This window comes from Phocoena phocoena, chromosome 10, assembly GCF_963924675.1.
Source record: "Phocoena phocoena chromosome 10, mPhoPho1.1, whole genome shotgun sequence".
Taxonomy (NCBI): domain Eukaryota; kingdom Metazoa; phylum Chordata; class Mammalia; order Artiodactyla; family Phocoenidae; genus Phocoena; species Phocoena phocoena.
In genome coordinates this window covers 52,722,025-52,744,609 of record NC_089228.1, presented here as the reverse complement: position 1 = coordinate 52,744,609, position 22,585 = coordinate 52,722,025, and the positions used below count along the sequence as shown (strand labels likewise).

At 44.8% G+C, this 22,585-nt stretch overlaps 1 protein-coding gene across 2 annotated transcripts in view; it reads left to right on the top strand.

Annotated features, from left to right (window-relative positions):
* Positions 1 to 15,603, top strand: part of CMTM8 (CKLF like MARVEL transmembrane domain containing 8) — a 91,953-nt gene extending 76,350 nt beyond the window's left edge. Inside the window, exons 2-4 of one of the 2 annotated variants that reach the window (XM_065886080.1) lie at positions 9,626 to 9,799; positions 13,789 to 13,905; positions 15,335 to 15,603. In XM_065886080.1, the coding sequence (XP_065742152.1) occupies positions 9,626 to 9,799; positions 13,789 to 13,905; positions 15,335 to 15,418 (375 nt within the window). In that variant the 3' untranslated portion in view covers positions 15,419 to 15,603. The remainder of the gene's footprint in view (positions 1 to 9,625; positions 9,800 to 13,788; positions 13,906 to 15,334) is intronic. The other variant, XM_065886081.1, reaches the window with a different exon arrangement.
* Positions 15,604 to 22,585: the final 6,982 nt, after the last annotated feature.

Genomic DNA, 22,585 nt, shown 5'->3' with positions numbered 1-22,585 from the left:
GTTCGCCATGCTTGCTGAACAGAAGCACTACTGATCTGGAAGGGGCGTGGAGGTGACTCGACAGCACTCAGCAGGTGTAGGGAGCTGTCATCTTGAGTATGATACAGTTCCTCGGTGGTGCAGGGAAAGGGTGCACGCTTTTTCCCTATCATCTCCTCTGGCTCAATGTGTTAATAATCTGGTTTATTTGAAACAATGCAGGAAACAAAAATGTAACAACTATATGTGCACGTGTGTATATTTCCTGATGCAGAGAGTAAGTGTGACGGTTAACAGGATTGGCTAAATTTTTTCTGTAAAGGTCCAGATAGTAGATATTTTAGGCTTTGCAGCCAAAGGCCATGCACTCTGCTGTTGTAGCATGAAAACAGCCTTAGATAACGCTTAAATGGATGAGCATTGGCCATGTTTGTGGATTGTACATAACAGGCAGCGGGGCTGCGGGTGACCATGGCCCACAGTTGTCAACCCCCATGAAAAAGAAGGAAGTGGATTGTGTTCATCTCTCACACGAGGTGGTAGAGTCCTCAGGGGTGGGGACTCGTGCCCTGCTCACCTTTGGACCCTGAGCACCCAGCACTGTGTCTGGCTTGTAGCAGGTGCTCACGGCGTGGTTGCTGACCTGAGGTGGCTCTGATGTCAACCTCTGTAATATATCAGCTTTCTTCCAGGGTTTCTTGGTCTTCATTGAGTTAAAAACAGCAACTCTCTGAACCGGATGTTTAAAGCATCAGAGCAGATAGGATTTGCAGCCATCCCTGTTTTCTTTCTATTTGTCTCTATTTTAAATGAACCAGGGTGCCACATGAGAGGCCAGCAGATAGTAGGCTTTGTAACGATGAGCTCGAGCACTGCCTGGTGGCCCAGCATCAGTGGGCAGCTCTGAGGAGTTTTGTTTTGCATAACCAGGCATGGGTTTGCATCAAGGCATCTGCTCATTTTACCAGAGCTTATTTCTGCCCAGAGACTTGCGCTTGGGAGGGGTTGGCTGGTGGCATTCTAGGTGACGCTCCGAACCAGCACAGCAAGAAAACAGAGCAGGTGCTGGCCTCTTCAGCCTTGCATGTGGCTGGCCCTCAGGGCAGGTTTGTGGTCTGCCAAATGCTCTGTTTTTGACATTATTAATCACAATAGTAGTTATCATTTATAGAGCATCTTGTCTCATGTGAATTCTAGAAGATACATTTTATCCCTGGGTACAGATGAAGAAACTGAGGCACAGAGAAATTAACTGATTTGGGGCATGTTATTGATATTATGTGGCAGCATAGTTAAAAGTCTGGGCTGAGTTATGTAACACGTAGTGCCTGTTTCTCCATTTGTAAAACAGTCCTGATGAAAGTTATTCAGGGGGCAGCTGTGTGGGTTAAAGTGAGGCGAGGCATGTAAAGCTCTTCCTTACTCTCTAAGACATAATATGCTATTACTGTTACCTGGGGCCTGGGCACATAGTAAGTGCTCAAAAAATATTGGTTAAAGAGATAAATGTTATTTGCCCAGTCACACAGCTGGTACGAATTCAAAGCCTGAATCTTTCTACCAGGCCACATGGCCTTGGCATTGTACCATTTAACCAAATAGGAATGGAGGACATGGTAACCATGATATTGAGGGTGTCCACACAGGCAGAGAGGACAGAGCTGAAGGGTCAAACGCTCCTGGTTCACTTAGCCTGGCATCTTGTTGGGCATCTTGCCCATAGGAGAGGCCTCAAGTTCAGTCCATATGTCCGGGAGCTGGACATAGGTAAGACTCCTTGGCTCCATACAGGTGTAAAAATCTTGAAAGATAGAGAAGAGGATACTGGGAAAGGAGGAGGGGACGGCTTCCCGGGAGTCACTGTCAACCCTGTTAATAATACTAGCATAATAGTAATAACTGATCTAGCACCCAGCTGATCCCAGGCACTGCTGTGCATATATTAACTCCCTTTGTCTTCCAACAACCCTATGAGGAAAGTTTCTGTATCCCCATTTTACAGATAAGGAAACAGGCTCAGGTTGGTAACTTGGCCAAGGACAGGCGGAATCTGGAGTACCTGATTTCCGCACTGAGCCAGCTCTGCTTCTCAGTCTGATGTTACCGTGAGTGCTAGCATCACCCCAGCCAGAGAATGGGGAAGTGGAGAAGGGGAGGAAGGCATCAAGACCCGATGCTACAAATTAAAATAACATCAGACTAGATGTTTGGTTCTGCTCTGACCACTAACTAGCTCTAAGCTTGTTGATCCCAAACATCTCCTGAACTTCTCTTCCAGCATTCACATTCTTTGGCCCTCAAACCACTATGGAATGAGTCTTGACTTTGAGAAAAGGTGCTGTCTGGAGACTGACATCCGATGCCAAGCCATGGGCCAGTCTCCTCTGGAACTGAACTTCCATGTGCCCTTCGTGTATTGGGTCGGAGCCTGTGGGAGACTCATGTCATCAGATGGGATGTCTTTGAGATCTCAGAGTCTTGGCTTTCCCTCCATCACCCAAATGTTGCCTGGCTAACTCCCATTCACCTACTTAATCTTAAACTGCCTCTGACCATCCAGACCTGGTTGGGTCCTTGTGCTTTACATTATTGTATCAGCCTAGTTTCTTTTCATAGGACTTAACCACAGTTCATAGTCGAATATCCATTGACGGACCTTTTCCAGAGGCAGAAACCATGCCTGTTTTCCCACATCATTGCACCACCAGTGCACACTCAGTGAGTTTTTTTTTTAATAAATTGGGTCTTCGTTGCGGTGTGCGGGCTTCTCGTTGCGGTGGCTTCTCTCGTTGCGGAGCACAGGCTCTAGGTGCGTGGGCTTCAGTAGTTGTGGCACATGGGCTTAGTAGTTGTGGATTGCGGGCTTTAGAACGCAGGCTCAGTAGTTGTGGCGCACGGGCTTAGTTGCTCCGCGGCATGTGAGATCTTCCTGGACTAGGGCTTGAACCCTTTGTCCCCTGAGTTGGCAGGAGGATTCTTAACCACTGTGCCACCAGGGAAGCCCTCAGTGAGGTTTTTTAATGTTTGAATGTTGTCACGTGTGTGTGGTATTAAACGTGACAGGAGGAGACAGCCTGGCATGGTCATATTGTTTGGTTCTCTCCTTGCAGGACACATAAGAGTAAGTCTACAGTAGCCAGTTTTCAACGCCACTTTATTGCAAGGAATTAATATGGTCAATGATCTAAAGCCCAATGAGGTATTTTGGAGGTGTGCTGAGCTCACACCTGGATCAACACAACTCCCCAGGGCAAAGCCAGCTGGAAACAGCTGGTGCGTTGCTCCCAGGGTAGCCTAGTTCATTGTCAGTAGTCACCTGTTTTCAAGGCTGAAGGACAGATGGTGTCCATCCCAGTTCCAGGCTAAAGTCAGAAAGAAATCAGCCAACCCGTAGTGCCTCGAAAAAGCCCTGGCTCATAAGAGATGCTCAGTGTACATTTGAATAAATGAGACCCTTTAAACTCCTCTGAGCAGCAGAACAGCTGTCACAAAGTTCAGAGTCAGGAGAGAACTCACAGACAAACTCAGTGTGTCTTTCAGTGTGATTTTTAAAAGTCTAAGGCATCTGTTTCCTTGGTTCACAGGACCCTAGAATAAGGAAGCTGCGTGGGGGCATGTGCATGCGGAGGGTCCAGCAGGGCTGTTGGAATCAGCTCACTGACGGTCTCAAGAGGTCATGACGTTGAAGGTTTTCCGTTTTAAAAAACTTTCTTCATAGTAAAAACACATATCTGGTACCATTGAGGAAGCGGGGTGGGTGGGGCAATCAATCTCATTCCACAAGGCAGTTAATTGAAATATTCAGTCCATTGCATCATCCCTATTGCTTTCCCCTCCTTGTTATCATTTGTTCAGGTCAATATTCAGTATTTGTTATCTCTGTGTAAATATTAGAGTCAAGTGTTACAGTGAACACTTAACTACAAACAGCTGCTAATAGTTTCTTCTGGTATTTAGTGACGTTAATAACGTACATATTTTTTAAGAATTTGCTCACTTTTCTTTGTAGCTAATTCACCTCGCGTTTTTCTAATAGCCTTTCAGTAAAGTTTCCCACAAGCCATTCCCATCAGATAATCAGAGTTCTCGTTTTTATCTTGGATGCATTTCTCCTGGGGATCTCCCTTCACCTTGGAATTCCCTTTACCTTTCTGTTGGGCTGACTTTCTGGTTTCCTGGATCCCTTGTCTTCCCCTTTCTTGGCTTCCTCCCTCACTTGGGGTGGAGCAGATTCCCTAATCGACTCACCAGGTTAAGAAGGTAAAGTGACAAAAGGCACGGTGGTGATGGCCTTCACCACGCCTGTCTTTTGTTTTTGGGTTTTTTAAATTATTATATATTTGGCTGCGCTGGGTCTTAGTTGCGGCACGCAGGATCTTTTAGTTGCGACATGGGGGGGATCTTCCCAGACCAGGGATGGAACCGGGGCCCCCTGCATTGGGAGTGTGAAGTCTTAACCACTGGACCACCAGGGAAGTCCCTGTCTTTTGAGTCACTCGGCTCCGATCTGACTGGGTTATACCTTCTGTGCCTGGGTCGTTTGTCATGCCTGGATTTCCCCTCCTTCTGGGGATTACCCTCACCTTTCTCCCACAGCGTTCTGTTGGTTTACTCAATAGTTCCTCTTTTAGAGTTTATACCCTCATTTTGTTGGGTCATATCCTTCAGTAGATTACTGAGAGAGAATGTGTGGAAGGTGGATTCTTTTTAGATGTTGCATATCTGAAAAAAAAAAAAAAGTCTGCCTCTTGCTCTTCACTGATTATTTTCCTGGGTAATTTCTGGGTTAGAAACCACTTTCCAATTTGAAAGCATTTGCCATTATTTTCTAACATTCTGTCTGCTTCTGGAAAAGGTTAAAAGCCTTTCTGTTTTCTGATCCTTGGTGGTTCTTTGATTGTTCAAAACATCTTCTCTTTGCACCTGAGGCTCTGAGATTTCTGAACCTCGGTTGGGTCCGTTTTCATCCATTATGCTGGGTACTCAGGGGAGCCCCTTCCAAAAATGTGTCACTTTTGTCTCCTTTCCTATTCATCTCATTCTGATGATAATTTTAGAAGGGTTTGGGAAAGGAACAAAGTTAGATTCATGTGTCCATTTTGACATCTTTACCTAAAAGCCTAAAATACATGCTGAAGCTACAGGAATTGGTGCTGGCACAGCAGTCAACATAGATGAGTGGAATAAAGGTTCCAGAAACTGACCCAAAATGTGAGAAGTCATCAGTAAGTGATAACAGATCACCTGACCATCTGCTGGAAAAAAATAAAGTTGGACTTTCTTCACCCCATATATAGAATTCAGTTCTAGTTTGTTTAAAGATTTAAGCATACACACAAAACTATCAGAAAATATAGGAGAATATTTTTATAATCTTGTGCTGAGGAAGCCCTTCCTAAATACATAGGAATAGAAGAAGGCTCAAAGAGCTACCAGTTAACTGTGTAAAAATGTTAAACTCCCACGTGACTAAAGACTGAATTTAAAAAAGCTGGATGGGAAAATATTGCCTCATATGTAGTTTGTTACCATCTCTGTTATGTAAAGATTTCTACAGATCAGTGAGAAAGTGATTTTTTTTAAACGTCAATAAATCGGAACTAGAAGTGGCTAATAAGTATTTGAAAAGATGCTCTTCCATCCTCAGGACTGATCAGGAAAATGCAAACTAAAATAAGCAAGAAGGATACAGTACATCTGTTCTTAGTGTGTGGTCCCTGAACCAGTGGCATCCCCTGGGAACTTAGAAATGCAGATTCTCAGATCCCTTCCTAGACCTACTGCTAATCACAAACTCTGGGGGGAAGCCCATCCGCCTGTAGGTTAACAAGCCCTTCAGTTGATTCTGATGTTTGAGAACCATTGCTGGGCAGCTGAGAGAGTGAACAAATGACGTTCAGTGTCGTGGATGAAACTCATGATGTTGAGTGAGAGAAATCAAACATGGGAGCATGGACGATAGGATTCCATGTCTCTGAAGTTCCAAAACAGGATGACAGAAACCAGGGGGGTTGGGACCCTTGGAGGAGGGAAGGAGTAACTAGACGTGATGGAACCCCCTGCTCTGCCACAGCAGTGCTAGTCATGTTCTCTTTCTTGAGTGGATGCTGGTGACACAAGTTGGTCCAGTTTGTGAAAATTCATTGAGCTGTTCACTTAGGATTGGTACACTTTTCTCTGTGCTGTACTTCAGTCAAGCAGTGAAGGGCAAAACATGAGGTCTCTTTTGTTTTGTTTTTTAGTCAGGTTTTTAATCATTTAAAACCTGGGCATTTAATGAGGTTGGAAGGGAAGAGCAGACATACTCAGATGAGAGGATGAGTTAGCACAAGTTTTTTGATGAGTAATTTGACATACCTCTAAAGCTTAAAATATTCTAGAAATTCCACTTCTAGGAATCTATCCTGGAATTCACGTTTGCAGAGGTATACATTATATAAGAATGTTCCCTGGGTATTTTTTGTACAAACATAAAGGAGACAACTTAAATTTTTCTCCATAGGAAACTGGTTACATGAATTATGGAAAACTGGGCAGCTGTTAAAATCGACATAGATCTGGAAAGAGGTCCTCGGTGGCATGGCTGACTGAAAGAAACAAGTTATAGGCACCATATACTGAGTGATCCGTATTTTTAAAGGAGAAAGAAAAGGATTTGCAGGTGGTAGTTATAAATGCAAGCGAAAGAAGTTAGGAAGGCTCAATGTAAAATTTTTATATTGGTTTCTCGAGAATTTACAACTGGTTTTTGTAACTTCTTTGTGTGTTTTATATATAGTTTTTATACTGCTGTGCTTATTTTTACCTGCACTTATCACTTTCTTAAACTTTAAGTCTTAGATTTACCATTCAAAAAAAAGGGTTGGCTTAAAATAATGTTTATCAGTGAAAAAACAATTTTTGTAGTCTAAACAAAGATCTACTTACACACACACACACACACACACACACACACACACACACACACACACACACAGGGCTGAGTAACATTTTTGTGGAGTGCTTTTCATCAGTATTGGTTATAGTGAGCCACAAAAAGTGTGCTTCTGGATATATTTCACTTGCCTAGGAAATTCACTTGGGTAGAGTAATTGTTTTCTTGACAGTTCTTTTCCTGTGTTTGCTGATAAGATCTTGGGTCAAGGATTCCTGTTTTTTGAGAGACAGCTCAGTTAGCCATATTATCTCTGTGTGTAAAAGATGACCACCGCTAGCACATTAGACAGAGCGTCTCTGGATAGTGGACTGCACTTGCTTTAATAATGAAAACCATTTTCGCATTCAGAGCCGAGAGCTGTTAGCTGAGCCTGTTTAGCTGGCACAAGCTTACGCCGGCAGCTCTTAAACTCTTGCACCCTCCTGGAGAGACAGCTGCCACGTTGCCGTGGCTCTTCCTGTGGTTATTTCCTGTGTGAATCAACAGAGGGCCCTTCTGACCTCTTCAGTTTGAATCAGGAAGTCCTTCTTGTTGTTTCAGACCCTGCCATGCTGGATGAGGTGTGTTACCTGTCTTACTGATCCAATGGAATAGCACACCTGTGTGTGTAGATGACCTGTCAGTTGTGATGAATTCCGGACCAAAACCCCATGGGTGTTGAGGCTTGGCACTTCCTGGGATTTTATCCTGTTTTGTGCTGCTTCACTTTCAATTAATTCCGTTGCCACAGATGTAAACACAAAAATACATCTCCATTAAATGTTTCTTCGGAATTCATATACGACATCAAGCAGATAAAAGAACATCAACTTTCGGCTCTAAGGAGGGGAAGCAACAGCACTTAGAGTCTGTTCCCTGTTCCCCAGCACAGACATCCAGACCTTGCCAGGGAGGTGGGCTTGACTCAGTGAACAGTTTTAAAGGTCCCCTGGAAGCCTGTCTGAGGGCTAAGTGATCCTAACACGAAGTCTTTCCTAAAGAGGGGCCTGAACTCTTCCTCCTGGACTGTCCACTTCTAACCCCATCCTGAGGTCTCTGGCTCCCCTAGACTGGATAGGTTGTAAAATGAGCCCAGGTCAGCCCTTTAACCTGTTCCTCTTTCATCTTTCCAGCTGAGGAAGTGACACCCTAATCCACTGGGGAGTCTTTCCAGAAACCTGGGGGTAATTCCACTTTATCCTAATCGAATCTGTCAAATCTGTGAAGGTTCTGTCTCCTTCTGAAATTTCCCTTGAATCACTCACTTCCCAGTATTCACCAGCATCTTGGTGTTGGACGCATCCTCTTCTTCCACTTGGATTATTACAGCAGTCTCCGAACTGTTTCCCTACCCCTACCCCCGACTCTGCTTGCCTGTTCTCGCCATGCAGTCAGAGTGATCTTGCAAAAACTTAACCTGATCTTATCATTGTCTGGCTCAGAATCCTCCTGTAGCTCTTAGGATAAAGTACAAAATCCTTAGGTGTCCTGGGCCCACGTAATCTGACCCTCCCCAAGCCCTCTAACGTCTTGTACCCATGTCCTAACGTCCTCCACTCTCCTACAGGTTCTAGAAGGCCCCTCCCCTGCAGCCCTCTGCCCATGCCATGCTCTCTGCCTGGGACGGTGTCTTCTGCCTGTCTTACTAGCTCCCACAGGGTCTTCACGCTCTTCCTCAGCACAGCCCCCTCGGACATCTGTTGTTCCTGCCTAAAAGGTCACAGCCCCCGTCACAGACCCTTGTCACACCCTTTATTTCCTTCAGAGCATTTTCACAACTGTAACTATTCAGATATTTCCCCCCATGAGACTCTAAGTCATGCATGAGCAGGTCTGTTTGGTTTCTGCCCTGCTCTATCCTTGGGGCCCACGGAGCAGGAAGCCCGGCCTGTGGCATGTGCTCAGGGCAGGTGCTCAGGTGTCAATGCCGAATGACCAGCTTTGTGATCAGAGTCACTTTCACGTCTTGTCCCACATCCCATGGAGAGAGCTGAGACAGGAAGGAAATCACTTGCCCCGAGTTACACAGCAGCCAGATCTGCTGCCAGAGTCCGTCCCACACGCCTGATGCTGTCTCCTGGGAATAGTTTAGATGCCAACTTTCCTGAGTTAGGAATAAAGTCCTCCTGGGCCCTGGAAGGCACACCTCGCCGTGGCCTCTCTCCTTGAGGACCAGAGACTCACACAGCGTAGACCAGCATCCTTCCTTCACTCAGTGGTGATGTGATGGGGCTTTGGGCTTGTCTTGCTCTGTAGCAGCAGTGAAGTTGGGTGACCGTTGTTGGAATAAATGCATGACTTATATCTTGTTCCCTTCACAGGTATCGGGAGCAGATTCCAGCCACAGATGTGTGTTGTTTTGCCCCTCTTTATTAGTGCTGACATTTAAAAATCGAGATCATCATGTACAAACTTGAGTTTCTGTGTTCTCCTGGGGGTGGGGGTGGGAGAAATATCGAGAAAACCAGCCCACAACTGGCCGGATCTGGGCAGAGACTTACCCCGGAAACAAGGCGTGGGTTTCTTGTTTGTCCTGGTCTCTGCCCTGCCTGTTCCGTTCATTCATTTTACCTTCCTAGCATTTGCAAGAATGTGAGCTTGCGGCCAGATCACATTTGGTACATGTACCCATATATATGAGTAAAAATTGTAATTACTTTTTTCTCTGTCCCCACTTCCTCCTCCTTCTTCATTTTCTCTTCCGCCTCCCTTTTCTTTTCTCTTTTACAGGTTCTGGGACTGCTGGTATGGACACTGATCGCTGGAACTGAGTACTTCCGGGTCCCTGCGTTTGGCTGGGTCATGTTTGTAGCTGTGTTTTACTGGGTCCTCACTGTCTTCTTCCTCATCATCTACATAACGATGACCTACACCAGGATTCCCCAGGTGCCTTGGACCACGGTGGTAAGGAAACCATGGGTGTTCTTTCTGTCCACTGCCCATTAGGTAGGACGGAACTTAGTCCTTCTCCAGACAATTCGGGATTGTCTCTGCCAACAAAGCAGAGGGCAAAGCCAGGGAGAACCCAGCACAGGTGTTTTAAACCTGAGTGTGAAACAGCATTGTTGGAAGGTCCAGGAATTCCTTTTAGGCAAAGTAGCAAACCGGTCCTCAGAAGACTGAATCAAGAGATACACTGCGTACACTCTTGTTTTATTAATTCCCTATAAACAGTGTCATCTAGGAACAGGTGTGTCAGGGCATAGCCCCTGCAGATCTTCTGTCCTCCAAACCCCTCCTGGGGCCATGGCTTTAACCCTTTTTGTACCAGAGTTCTTTGATGTTGAGAGGTGAAGAGTTAGAACGAAAAATGAAAGTCACTGTTAGAGCAACTAGGTGACCTCACTTGGGGGAGCAGGAGTGGTCAAGAGCGACTGGATTCTTGGGCTTCCCTGGTGGCGCAGTGGTTGAGAGTCCGCCTGCCGATGCAGGGGACACGGGTTCGTGCCCCGGTCCGGGAGGATCCCACATGCCGCAGAGCGGCTGGGCCCGTGAGCCATGGCCGCTGAGCCTGCGCGTCCAGAGCCTGTGCTCCACAACGGGAGAGGCCACAACAGTGAGAGGCCCGCGTACTGCAAAAAACAAAAAACAGTGACTGGATTCTTGTCCTGACTCCATGCTGGGTGCATGATTACAAAGGGAGTCACAGCCTGGGGGTGGGGCAGGGGGAATAGATAAGAAAATGTGTAGATTACAGAACCTGTCTTTGTCTGCTTGGGTGCCAAAACAGAATACTCTAGATGGGAAGCTTCAATGACTGAAATTTCTCTCAGTTCTAGAGGCCAGAAGTCTAAGATCAGGTGTCAGTATAGTTGGTTTCTGGTGAAAGCTCTCCTCCTGGCTTGCAGATGCCTGCTGATCTTGCTGTGTCCTCATATGGCAGAGAGAGAAAGAGAGGATGTGAGCTCCCTTTCATCTCTTCTTAGAAGGATACTAACCCTCTCAGGGGGACCCCACTCTCATGAGCTCCTCTAACCCTAATTACCTCAAAGGCGCCATATCCAAATACTATCACGTTGAGGGTTAAGGCTTCAACATATGAATTTGGGGGGACACATTCAGTCCATAATATTCTGCCCCGGGCCTCCCTGGTGGTGCAGTGGTTAAGAATCCGCCTGTCAATGGCGGGGACACGGGTTCGAGCCCTGGTCCGGGAAGATCCCACGTGCCACGGAGCAACTAAGCCCGTGCACCACAACTACTGAGCCCGCACTCTAGAGCCCACGAGCCACAACTACCGAGCCCACGCGCCGCATCTACTGAAGCCCACGCACTCTAGAGCCTGTGCTCCTCAACAAGAGAAGCCACCGCAATGAGAAGCCCGCACACCACAACGAAGAGTAGCCCCCACTTGACTCAACTAGAGAAAGCCTGTGTGCAGCAACGAAGACCCAACACAGTCAAAAATAATAAGTAAATAAAAATAAATAAATGTATAAAAAATACTATACTAATATCAATAAAAATAATATATTTTTAAAAATTCTGCCCCCCCCCCAGTCTTGACCATCTCACATGCAAATACATTCGTTCCATCTCAACATCCCCCAAACTCATTCCAGCATCAACTAAAGTCTTGATCCAAAGTCTCCTTTAAGTATCATCTATGTCAGATACGGGTGGGGCTTGAGGTACAGTTCATCCCGAGGCAGAATTCCTCTCCAGCTATGAACCTGTGAAACCAGACAAGTTGAGTGCTTCCAAAATACAGAGGTGAGACGGATACAGATAGACATTCCCATTTCAAAAGGGAGAAATAGGAAAGAAGGAAGGGGTGACAGGTCCCCAGCAAGCCCAAAAGTTACGAGGCAAATTCCATCTGATCTTAAGGTCCAGAACAATCCTTTTTTTTGGTTCAGTGCTCAGCCTTCCTGGTGCATTGGGGCAGCATTGTCACCCTGGTGTCTCTGCAGGGCGGCCCTGCCCCTGGGGCACTGGGTAGGGACATCCTGCCTCACAGAAAACCCACCCTTTGAAACTGAGCAGGAACCAGCCTGCCCACTGGGCCCGCGATGAGAGTGGCAGCCCTGATGATCTCTGAATCACCTTCGGGTGATTCATTCTTTTCGTGAAAGATAAAGCTATTTCGCAGTCAAATAGTTCTGTGGTTCATTCTGTCCCATAGAATCCAAGAAGTTCCAGAGGCCTCCTTCATTTTGGCCCATCTGCATCCCCTTCAGTTCAAACTTGTAATGTTTCTACTGGTATAATCCCTTACCTATTCCTGGCTTCTGCTGAGATGGTCGATGAGATCTGTGGTTTGTACCTGTAATCTCTTTCTCAAAAGGCTGTTCGGCCACACCCTGAGTGTTCTCTTCTGAAAGAGCTTTCTCATTTTTCACAATATGGCTGAGCTGAGAATTTTTCAAATCTTCAAGTTCTGGTTCTTTTTGGTTTTGTTATTTTTATTTTTTTGGCTGCGCCGCACGGCGTGTGGGATCTTAGTTCCCTGAGCAGGGATGGAACCCATACCCCCTGCATTGGAAGTGCAGAGTTTTAACCACTGGACTGCCAGGGAAGTCCCAGTTCTGGTTCTTTTTTGCTTAACAATTCCTTCTTCAATTCATCTCTCTCCTTTTGCATTTTCCTCCAAGCTGTCGGGGGAACCAGCCCACTCCTTCGGCACTTTGCTAAAAAAATCTCCTCAGCTAAATGTTCAGTGTCATTGCTTAAAGTTCTCCCTTCCACAAAACACTAGAACACCTTTCAGACAAGATCACCTTTCCTCCAGTTTCTAATAACGTATATTCCTCATTTCCACCTGAGACCTCACCAGAATCTCCTTAAACATCCATATTTCTAGCATGTGCCTCAGAACTCTCCAGCCGCTCTTCATTAGCCAGTGCCAAAGCCACTTCCATATTTTTAGCTATTTTGTGACAGTTCTGAAGGGACTCGAAGTCTTGGTCTCCTGACTGCTGGTCGGGGTTCTTATTTTGCTGACCTCTGGCCTAGAGCATCTATTAGTCTGTCTCTCCTCCAGACCTAAGCCTCCTTCATTGATTTATTACATTAAGAACTTAAAATATCGCCTTTCATGTTACTTTTTTTTTTTTTTTCTTGTTTAACACTGCTCCCTTCCGAAACTCCCTGGCTTTAAAATGCTCTGATTTGCATTTTCAGAATTTATCATCATGAGGTGTGTCCCCATTTCATAGCTAAGGAAACTGAGGTTTGGAGCCTCCTGACTTTGCACAGGTTCACGCACGATGGGGCCCATGTCTCTCGACTTCCATCCAGCAGTTTTTTCTGATGTCATCCTGCTCTGGGTGCTCTGCTTGAGTAGTGAGTAGAGCCCTGGCCAGCAGTCAGGAGACCCCTCCACGTTGGGGTTCCACACTCACGCGTGTGAAGAGACCAGAAAGTCATGCAAGTGAGCGTAAACTGTTGAATCCTTGCCACCCATATGCACTGACTTAAACAACGGCAGGATATTCTTCACAGAGAAGTAAGCTGGAAATGTGCTCCCAGGATCGCTACATCTTCTGTTGTTGTTGTTTTTTTCCCTTCCTAAGGGAATCCAGACATCTGGGTTTCTGTGTAAACTCCCCCAGTTTTAAGATGTTTACAGACAAATTTTGAAAATTTTGCTTGCTGCTGGCAGATGCTAAACGTCAGACGCGTCTGCCTTCTGGTTGGGATATTTTATTTGCTGCTCCAACTGAGGAGCCCCTTGGCAACCCCTCAAAGCGTTGGTAAGCGAGGAAGCAGCGTGCACTGAGTACCCCCAAGGCGCCGAGGAGCTGCCTTCTCATCGCCCTTGTCCCCTGCCCTGCTCACGAGTCCAGGTGGGCCCCTTGCCACAGCCGGGGTGCGCTTCTGGCCGCTTCTGAGGTCCGGGTATGCCCGGACCTTCCCAGGCTCCCTAAACACTCTGCGCCTCTGTCTCCCAGGGTCTGTGCTTTAATGGCAGTGCCTTCGTCTTATACCTCTCAGCCGCTATTGTGGATGCGTCTTCTGTCTCCCCGGAGAGGGACAGTCACAACTTCAACAGCTGGGCAGCCTCGTCGGTGAGTGAGCATTTCATCCCCACGGTCTCCTCCTCCCTCCCCAAGGCCGGCTGAGGATCTGGGCGAGGAGGACAAAGTTATCTGCAGGGAAAAGTATCACCTGTGGGAGGGACACCTTGGCAGTGAATTTCCTGGTTTGAGCCTCATGGGGCCCCCCGATGGCCTGGAGCACAAAGAGGCTGAAAGAGTCCGCTCGAGTGAAGGCCAAATGCTAGAACAAAATAAGTGTTTGAGGGAGAAAAAACGTTTGAGGGATTCTAAGAATAATTCTGCTGCCTACAGTGTCAGTGGGAGAGAGAGGCAGAAAATGAGCACACTGGGATTCTGTTTGTTGAAGTAGAAATGTTTGTTCATGCTCTAAGGATGCCTAGGAAGATAGACACCAGCAGAGGCTCCTTCCAGGGACTGTGATGGACCATGAGGAGTGTGGGATGAGGGGCTTCTACTTTTTAATTTATGTATTTATGTACTGTTTGCATTTTTAAACCATAAGTGTGTATTTTTCAAATCTAAAAAACTAATTTTAAAAGTTTCTCTGAGATGGGCCTTATAATATTCCATCCGCAGTAGAAGTGATGGGGGCGGGAGGCAGACAGACAGGAAGACCAACAGTATGATGTTAAAGCTGGTGGGTGATCCATGGGTGTTCATCGTGTTCTTGACCTATATCTCAAAACCTCTATTTAAAGGTAAAGAGCGTGGGTCCATGTGAGATTAAAAGTCACAGGGCTCAAGTTAGCACACAGCAAGAATCAGCTGGGCAGATGCAAACTAGTATACATAGGATGGATAAACAAGGTCCTACTGTATAGCACTGGGAACTATATTCAATATCCTGTGATAAACCATCATGGAAAAGAATATGAGAAGGAATGTACATATATGTATAACTGAGTCACTTTGCTATACAGCAGGAATTAGCACAACACTGTAAATCAACTGGACGTCAATAAAATTTTTTTTAAAATGAAGAATCAGGTGGAACTGTGCTGCGGTTGCCCCAGGAGAGGGCCCGGCGTTTTCCCGCCTCTGCACTCACACCCCATGTGGGCCCCTGGCTTCCTTCCGCCCACTCAGCTTGTTTGTGTAAACTGAGCCTGTGACAGTGTGAGGTTAAGCTTTGGTCTAAAATCACCGATACTAAATTAGAAATACACGGGCTTTTCTCAGATGCACACCACCATATTCACCCCCACGTGAACACCCTGGGCGTATTGGAGTAAGACTACAGGCTTTCCAGATAGGTTCCAAAAAAGAAAAACAGCCTAGCCTGAAATTGTTTCGGAAGGAAGGTAATTGAACCAATAAAGCAGGTTTAGATGAGAAAGCTTGGAGTCAAGGGATGCAATAAGTGCATTATTCAGTAGAGGTGAAATGACAACTTTTGCTGATTATGCTTTGTTTTTCTATTATGCTTTGTTTTCTCCAGTTCTTCGCCTTCCTGGTCACCATCTGCTATGCTGGAAACACATATTTCAGTTTTATAGCTTGGAGATCCAGGACCATACAGTGATTCGCCATTTTGAGAATTAAAAGGGAAAAAAAAAAGGAAGAATCTCCCTGTAAAAACAGCTGTAGGTATAATGTATATTTCCAGAGAATTGTATTTAACTAATGTTTTTATATACTTAGTTAAATTTGCTCACAGTGGTTTGTTATAATTAAACTGGATACTTATTTGCAAAGTGCTGTAGCTTATAATGAATCTTAAATATCTTGTTGATGTCTTCATAGACCTTATTTTCTTAGGCAATGTATTAGAAATAGATAAATTGCTAATATTAAGAATGCATCAAGTTTGTAAACCTAACTTTTAAAAATGCCAGATTCTTTTTTCATTAAATGTTTCGCAATCCAGGGTAATGTGGCGTCTGACTCAAGAAAGGAGACCTATTGCTGAAGCCTGAAGCTGGGGGCTGTGGGGAATTCTTCATCCTCATGGGGTTGCCTGGGGTGATATTGCCAGGAGACACTGTCCACAGCCCCCAGGCCAGCGTGGTCAGGGAGACCCATCTCCCCAAGTCTGGGGATCGCTGGCGGCATGAGTCTCACATGCCAACGGGTTGGCACAGAAAGCATCTAATGAGACACTAGCCTTAGAACTTAGTAATGAGCTCGCCTTAAGTGGTGCTCTGAGCACAGTGGCTGATGTGCTGGTGGTATTTTTTTCTAATACAGATTAAAATAAGCTCATAACCATTAAAAGGATAAATACTTGCATGTACCTTAAAAACCATCTTGCTGATCATAGAGACACAGGTACCATATTAGGTGGAACATATTGGACCAAAAGGCTCCAAATCTCCAAGCCCTAATATTTTGTAACATTGTTATTAGATATTATGAGACCATGGGAAGAACTGTGTTCCGAAGGCAGATGTGCACTTAGAGGAAGTGTTTTTAGGCAAGATGGTTCTTGCTGGAATGGCAGTGTATCTTGGGTGATTTTTCAAACTGAAAAACAAAAAACCACTGAAACGTTAGTATAGTTGATGATAGGGAGAGGGTTCAGCCGTGCACTCTGTGGACATGGCCCCGTGGCCGCCTCTTTTCTGCTCTTGTGGCAGTGCTGTTTTCTTTCTGTTGTGTTGTTTGCGTTGGTTTTCCTGTTCATCTAATTCCTTAGCCAACAAGCTCTGTTTCCCCCTATAAAGGAGAGTTGGGATTTCTTCAGTGTCTAATGACACCCACCCCAGACCTTTGAAAGGAACAATGAAGAATGTTCTTGGGTTGTGTGTCCAAAAAGGTAGGGGGGAGGGGACACCAAGAGGGAGAGGTGGGGTGGACGGTGGGAGTGGGTGGGCGTGGGGAACACGAGAGGCCTCTTTGGGTCCTGCATGTAGCCATGAAGCTTCAGCTTCAGTGACGCAGACCTGCAGGTGACCGGGGCTGCGATCTTTCTGGAGCAGTGTTCCCAGTCATCACCCGGACAGCCTCCGACTCGCTGATTTTGCAAGAAGAGCTGAAATGACTAGTCAGGGTTTGTGTGTGCTGCCTCTCTGTCTATCTCTCCCTTTCACACTCCCAGAAGCATGTTCACCTTGCATGCACCTGGTGGATTTTTTTTTTAATTGAAATATAGTTGATTTACAATGTTGTGTTAGTTTCAGGTGTACAGCAAAGTGATTTAGTTATATATATATATGTACACATATGTTCTTTTTTACATTCTCTTTCATTACCTGGTAGATTTTTAAAGTACTTTATATTGCAATCAAGTCTCCATAAGAGGCAGAAAAACTGTAACCTAAGAGGTCTGTTTCTGGAAACAGTCATAAAGAAAGAAGCCTGCTTTTATGATTGTGTGGAGGGTGTGTGTGTGTGAGTGTGATTTCTGTAATCATGGACACATATATAGCAAGTAACTTCTGGAGTAAAAGATTTCATAAGCCACTTTGAAATGTCTTCCAAATAGACCACAACCAGCCACAGGCCTTTCCTGAACCGGTAGCGCCAAAGAGATCTATTTCAAGAGATAGTGATTCATTTGCATCCATGCGGAGGGGACTTGCTGTCATGTTTTTATATATGGCTTTTCAAGAGCATGACCCTTTGTGTTGCCTTAAAATTTCACCCCAAAAAAACACTAAAAAACCAAAAAACATTTATTTTTGGCTGAAAGGAAATTATCTCTTCTTTTGAATGCTGAGAGACTTTGTTCATGAATAATTTTTAAGTGTGGGTTTTTAGACAACAAAATGATTCTCTGTTATTCAGCTAAAGCTGTAAGTTTTGAACTGGGTTTAATTTTTCTCTCGAGAAAGAAGAAAAAAACAAAAGCAAAGCCACATGCAACACAGCCAGCATAACAAGAAGAATAGGTTTCTGGGGTTGAAAAATATTGTTACAGGGATAGTATAGGGTGTGCTTATACTCTGCTGTCTGCATTCACCTCTCAGCCCTTCCAGAACCATCACGTTCTCTTTGATAGAGCCGGGTGGGTTTTAATTTGATGTATTTCCACACTCATGGCAAATCAATGAAATGCTTTAGGCATTTAATCTCTCTCCATTGCTATTTCCAACTCGTAGCCCCCAAAGGTAAATATTTAGCCAATATTTTAAAACTATAAGCAAATCTAGAGACAAGAATGTTCAGTGTCAGTTGCTTTTGTACATTTTAAAATTGCTCCCTTCATAGGAAAATCCCTTCAGGGTATCAGCACACAAAAGATTTTAAATACATAAAATACCTCTGCGTAGAGGACAGACATTTAAAACCACTAACTGAAGATGCAGCCCTGGGTAGAAAATCAATTTAAAAGTCTGTATTTCTGTTCCCTAGACAATTATTAAATTGAAAAGAGAGATTTTCACAGAAAAAAATAATCCAGGCATACAGGCAGACCTCATTTTATTGTGCTTCACCTTACTGCACTTCACAGATACTGTGTTTTATACAATTTGAAGGTTTGTGGCAACCCTATGTGGAGCAAGGAGCCATTTTTCCAGCAGCATTTTCACACGTCATGTCTCTGTGTCACATTTTTGTAATTCTCCCAATATTTCAAACTTTCTCATGTTTCTTATGGTGATCTGTGATCAGTGATCTTTGATGTTACTATTGTTCATTGTTTGGGGGCACCACAAGCCATGCCCATACAAGATGACAAACTTAATCGGTAAATGTGTGTGCTCTGACTGCTCCACCAACCAGCCATTCCCCGTCTCTCTCCCTCTCCTCAGGCCTCCCTATTCCCTGAGACGTAACAATATTGAAATTAGGCCAATTAATAACCCTACAATGACCTCGAAGTGTTCAAGTGAAAGGAAGACTCACATGTCTCTCAGTTTAAATCAAAAGCTAGAAATGATTAAACTTAATGAAGAAGGCATGGCAAAAGCCCAGACAGGCTCAAAGCTCAGCCTCTTGTGCCAAACAGCCAAGCTGTGAATGCAAAGGAAAAGTTCTTGGAGGAAATTAAAAGTGCTCCTTCAGCGAATACACGAATGATAAGAAAGCAGAACAGACTCACTGCTGATATGTAGAAAGTTTTAGGGGTCTGGATAAAAAGAAGATCAAACCAGCTTCAACATTCCCTTAAGCCAAATCTCAATTCTGTGATGGCTAAGGGAGATGAGGAGGGTGCAGAAGAGAAGTTTAAAGCTAGCAGAGGTTGGTTCATGAGGTTTAAAGAAAAAAGACATCTCAACATAAAAGTGCAAGTGAAGCAGCAAGTGCTGATGTAGAAGCTTCAGCAAGTCGTGCAGAAGATCAGATAATTCATGAAGGTGGCTGCACTAAACAATAGATTTTCAGTGTAGACAAAACAGGCTTCTGGAAGAAGATGCCATCTAGGACTTTCATAGCTAGAGAGGAGAAGTCAGTGCCTGGCTTCAAAGTTTCAAGGGACAGGCTGACTCTGTTGTTATGGGCTAATGCAGCTGGTGATTTTAAGTTGAATCTAGTGCTCATTTACCATTGTGAAAATCCTAGGGACCTTAAGGGTTAGGCTAATAAGTCCACCCTGCCTGTGCTCTGTAAGTGGAACAACAAAGCCTGGATGGCAGCACATCTGTTGACAACATGGTTTACTGACTATTTTAAGCCCACTGTTGAGACCTACTGCCCAGAAGAAGATTCCTTTCCAAATATGGCTGCTCATTGACAAGGCACCAGATCACCCAAGAGCACTGATGGAGACGTACAATGAGATAATGTTGTTGTCATGCCTGCTAACACGACATCCATTCTGCAGCCCATGGATAAAGGAGACATTTCAGCTTATTTTTTAAGAAATAACATTTTTCATAAGACTTTGACTGCCATAGATAGTGACTACTCTGACGGATCTGGGCAAAGTCAATTGAAAATCTTCTGGAAAGGATTGACTGTTGTAGATACCATTAAGAACATTCTTGATTTATGAGAAGAGGTAAAAAATATCAACATTGACAGGAGTTTGCAAGAAGTTGATTCCAGCCCTCAGACTTTAGTGGAGGAGGTCACTGCAGATGTGGTGGAAACAGCAAAAGAACTAGAATTAAATGTGGAGCCTGAAGATGGGACTGAATTGCTGCATCTCCTGATAAAACTTGAACAGAAGAGAGTTTGCTTCTTACGGATGAGCAAAGACAGTGGTCTCTTGAGATGGAGTCTGCTCCTGGTGAAGGCGCTGTGAAGCTTGTTGAAATGACAGCCGAGGGTTCAGACTGTTAGTTGATAAAACAGTGGCAGGGTTTGAGAGGATTGACTCCAGTTTGGAAAGAAGATCTGTGGGTCAGATGCTATCAAACAGCACTGCAGGCTGCGGAGAAGGCATTTGTGAAAGGCAGAGTCAATTGATGAAGCCGACTTCACTGTTGTCCTATTTTAAGAAACTGCCACAGACGCCCTGGCCTTCAGCAACCGCCTGATCAGCAGCATCAACATCCAGGCAAGACCCTCCACCAGCAAAAAGATTAGGACTCACTGAAGGCTCAGGTGATGGGTAGGATTTTTATTTTTTGCGGTACGCGGGCCTCTCACTGTTGTGCCCTCTTCCGTTGCGGAGCACAGGCTCCGGACGCGCAGGCTCAGCGGCCACGGCTCACGGGCCCAGCCGCTCCGCGGCATGTGGGATCTTCCCGGACCGGGGCACGAACCCGTGTCCCCTGCATCGGCAGGCGGACTCTCAACCACTGCGCCACCAGGGAAGCCCTAAACAGAACTTTTATATGCACCAGGAAACCAAAAGATTTTTGTGACTTGCCTTATCGTGGTGGTCTGGGACCAGAGCTGCCGTATTTCCAAGGAAAGCCCATATAAGCCTGGGGCAGACGTGTGCACACTTCGCTGAAACAGGGCAACCTGAGAAGTATTTCCTAACTTGGCCTTACATAAATGTTCTGGCTATGTTCTTGCTGCCAGTTGTAAGCAGACAGCTGTAAAGGAAGGTGAGGTAACTGTTCCAGTGCTGATGACCTAGGATAATGGGGAAGATTAGAATATGTGTTGTTATAAGTAAACTTAGGTGTTCGGTGTATATAAAAGAGGTTCAGGTTTGGGGGAAAGTGCTTGGCAATCTAGAGGTGATGATTTTCAGAAACTTAGGAGGGTGAGTGGCAAGAAAGTTGAAGAGACATTCCATTTGGAAGGTGTGTTTTGAGAAAACGTGTGTCAATGGCAGACTTTTTTCTAGAATATTCGGAATAACTCATCCAGGATGTAGCCGACCTTGTTGCTGCCTCAGCATCCCTTCTCCCCGCCTCTTGTTATCCGACTACCCTAGTTTTTATTGCACATCCATACCACCCACTTATACCCCAGCAACTTCAGGGAAAGCCAGCTCCACTGTGCTCTAGGGATGGCCTAAGCCAGTCCCACCTCAGCCACAGCGACTGGTTCAGGCAGGGGCACGTGACCAGGCTTGCTGGGGAGTTCTGGGAAAGGAGTTCTGAGGAAATGCGTAGGCAGGAAGTTGTTGGCAAATATCTTGCGACCACAAGGAGAAGCCAGTCGCGGGATGAAGGTGACTGGAAGAGAGATGGAGGGGGAAAGAAACTTCTTAATGATGACATCACTGAGCTTCCAGCTCCTCCAGCGTAGTGGATAGAGAACATCTGTACTGTGAGGAAAGGAACCAGGTGAAAACTACATAGGCTGTAGGGATGAAGTGGTACATTTCCAGAAATCTATTTCACTATACATATGAAGAGCCTTAAAAGTTATCCATTCCCTTGAACTTGGGGATGTTTCTCTTAGGAGTCTAAGATTCACGCACAAAGATGCTAATCCTGGTCTTATGTATAATGGGGGGGGGGAAAGAACTAAATTAGCCTAAAACCCTAACAGTAGGAGAATGATTCAATAATTAATTAAATCCATTGAATGAGACTTTAGAAATGAATGCACTACAACCCAAGTTTATTCAGAGTCACCATCATTAATGATTTGACTTTGTATTTTTAACACATTTTTCAAGCTGTGCTTGAACTGTGGTTGCTAGATTGGTTATTAAAACGAAGAGCAGTTGTTAAAGTGCTGTCTTCCTAAAAATATATAATGGAGAAAAATAAGTTGTGCACACACAAAAAACCAATGCTGCCACTAAAAACCCTTTGTGAGTAATTTTTAACAGGAAATGTTTGCGGGATAACTTGGAGTTTACAAAAGGCAGAACAAACCAAACTGTAAAAGGTGGTGGGATCGTGGGGTGATTTCAGTTTTCTTTGTTTTTTCTGAATTTCCCCCAATTTTCTACAATGAGCAGGAAATACCTTCATCATCAGGAAATAAATATTTTTAAAAGACAAGAGAAGGCAGTGGTTTCAGTAGGTCAAAAAAAAAATGATCCTTATTATTTGTGGAAAAAATAACATCTTCAAGTTCTCTTATGGGCAGGTGACCAGAGCCATTGCATAAAAACCATTCAGAGGACTATGCCCATTCCTTGGTCTCCTTTTGAAGGGAAGTGTAGTCATCTTTTGTCATCATTTATTTCATTTATGAAAGATTTCATGGATAAAGAAGGAAAAAGAGCCTCCTCTCCTCTCCTCCCTCTCCCCTTCCTTCCCTCCCCTGTCCTGATAACTTCATAGGAATACTGATGCTGATAGAAAACGTTAGCACAAAAAGCTAATTATTCCTTACATTTGTATGTTGCTTTGTTACCTTTCTTAACATTTTCAGATCCATTTCTGTTTGAACCTCAAAAATGAGCGCTATCAGCCCATTTCACAAATAAGAACACTGAGGTCCA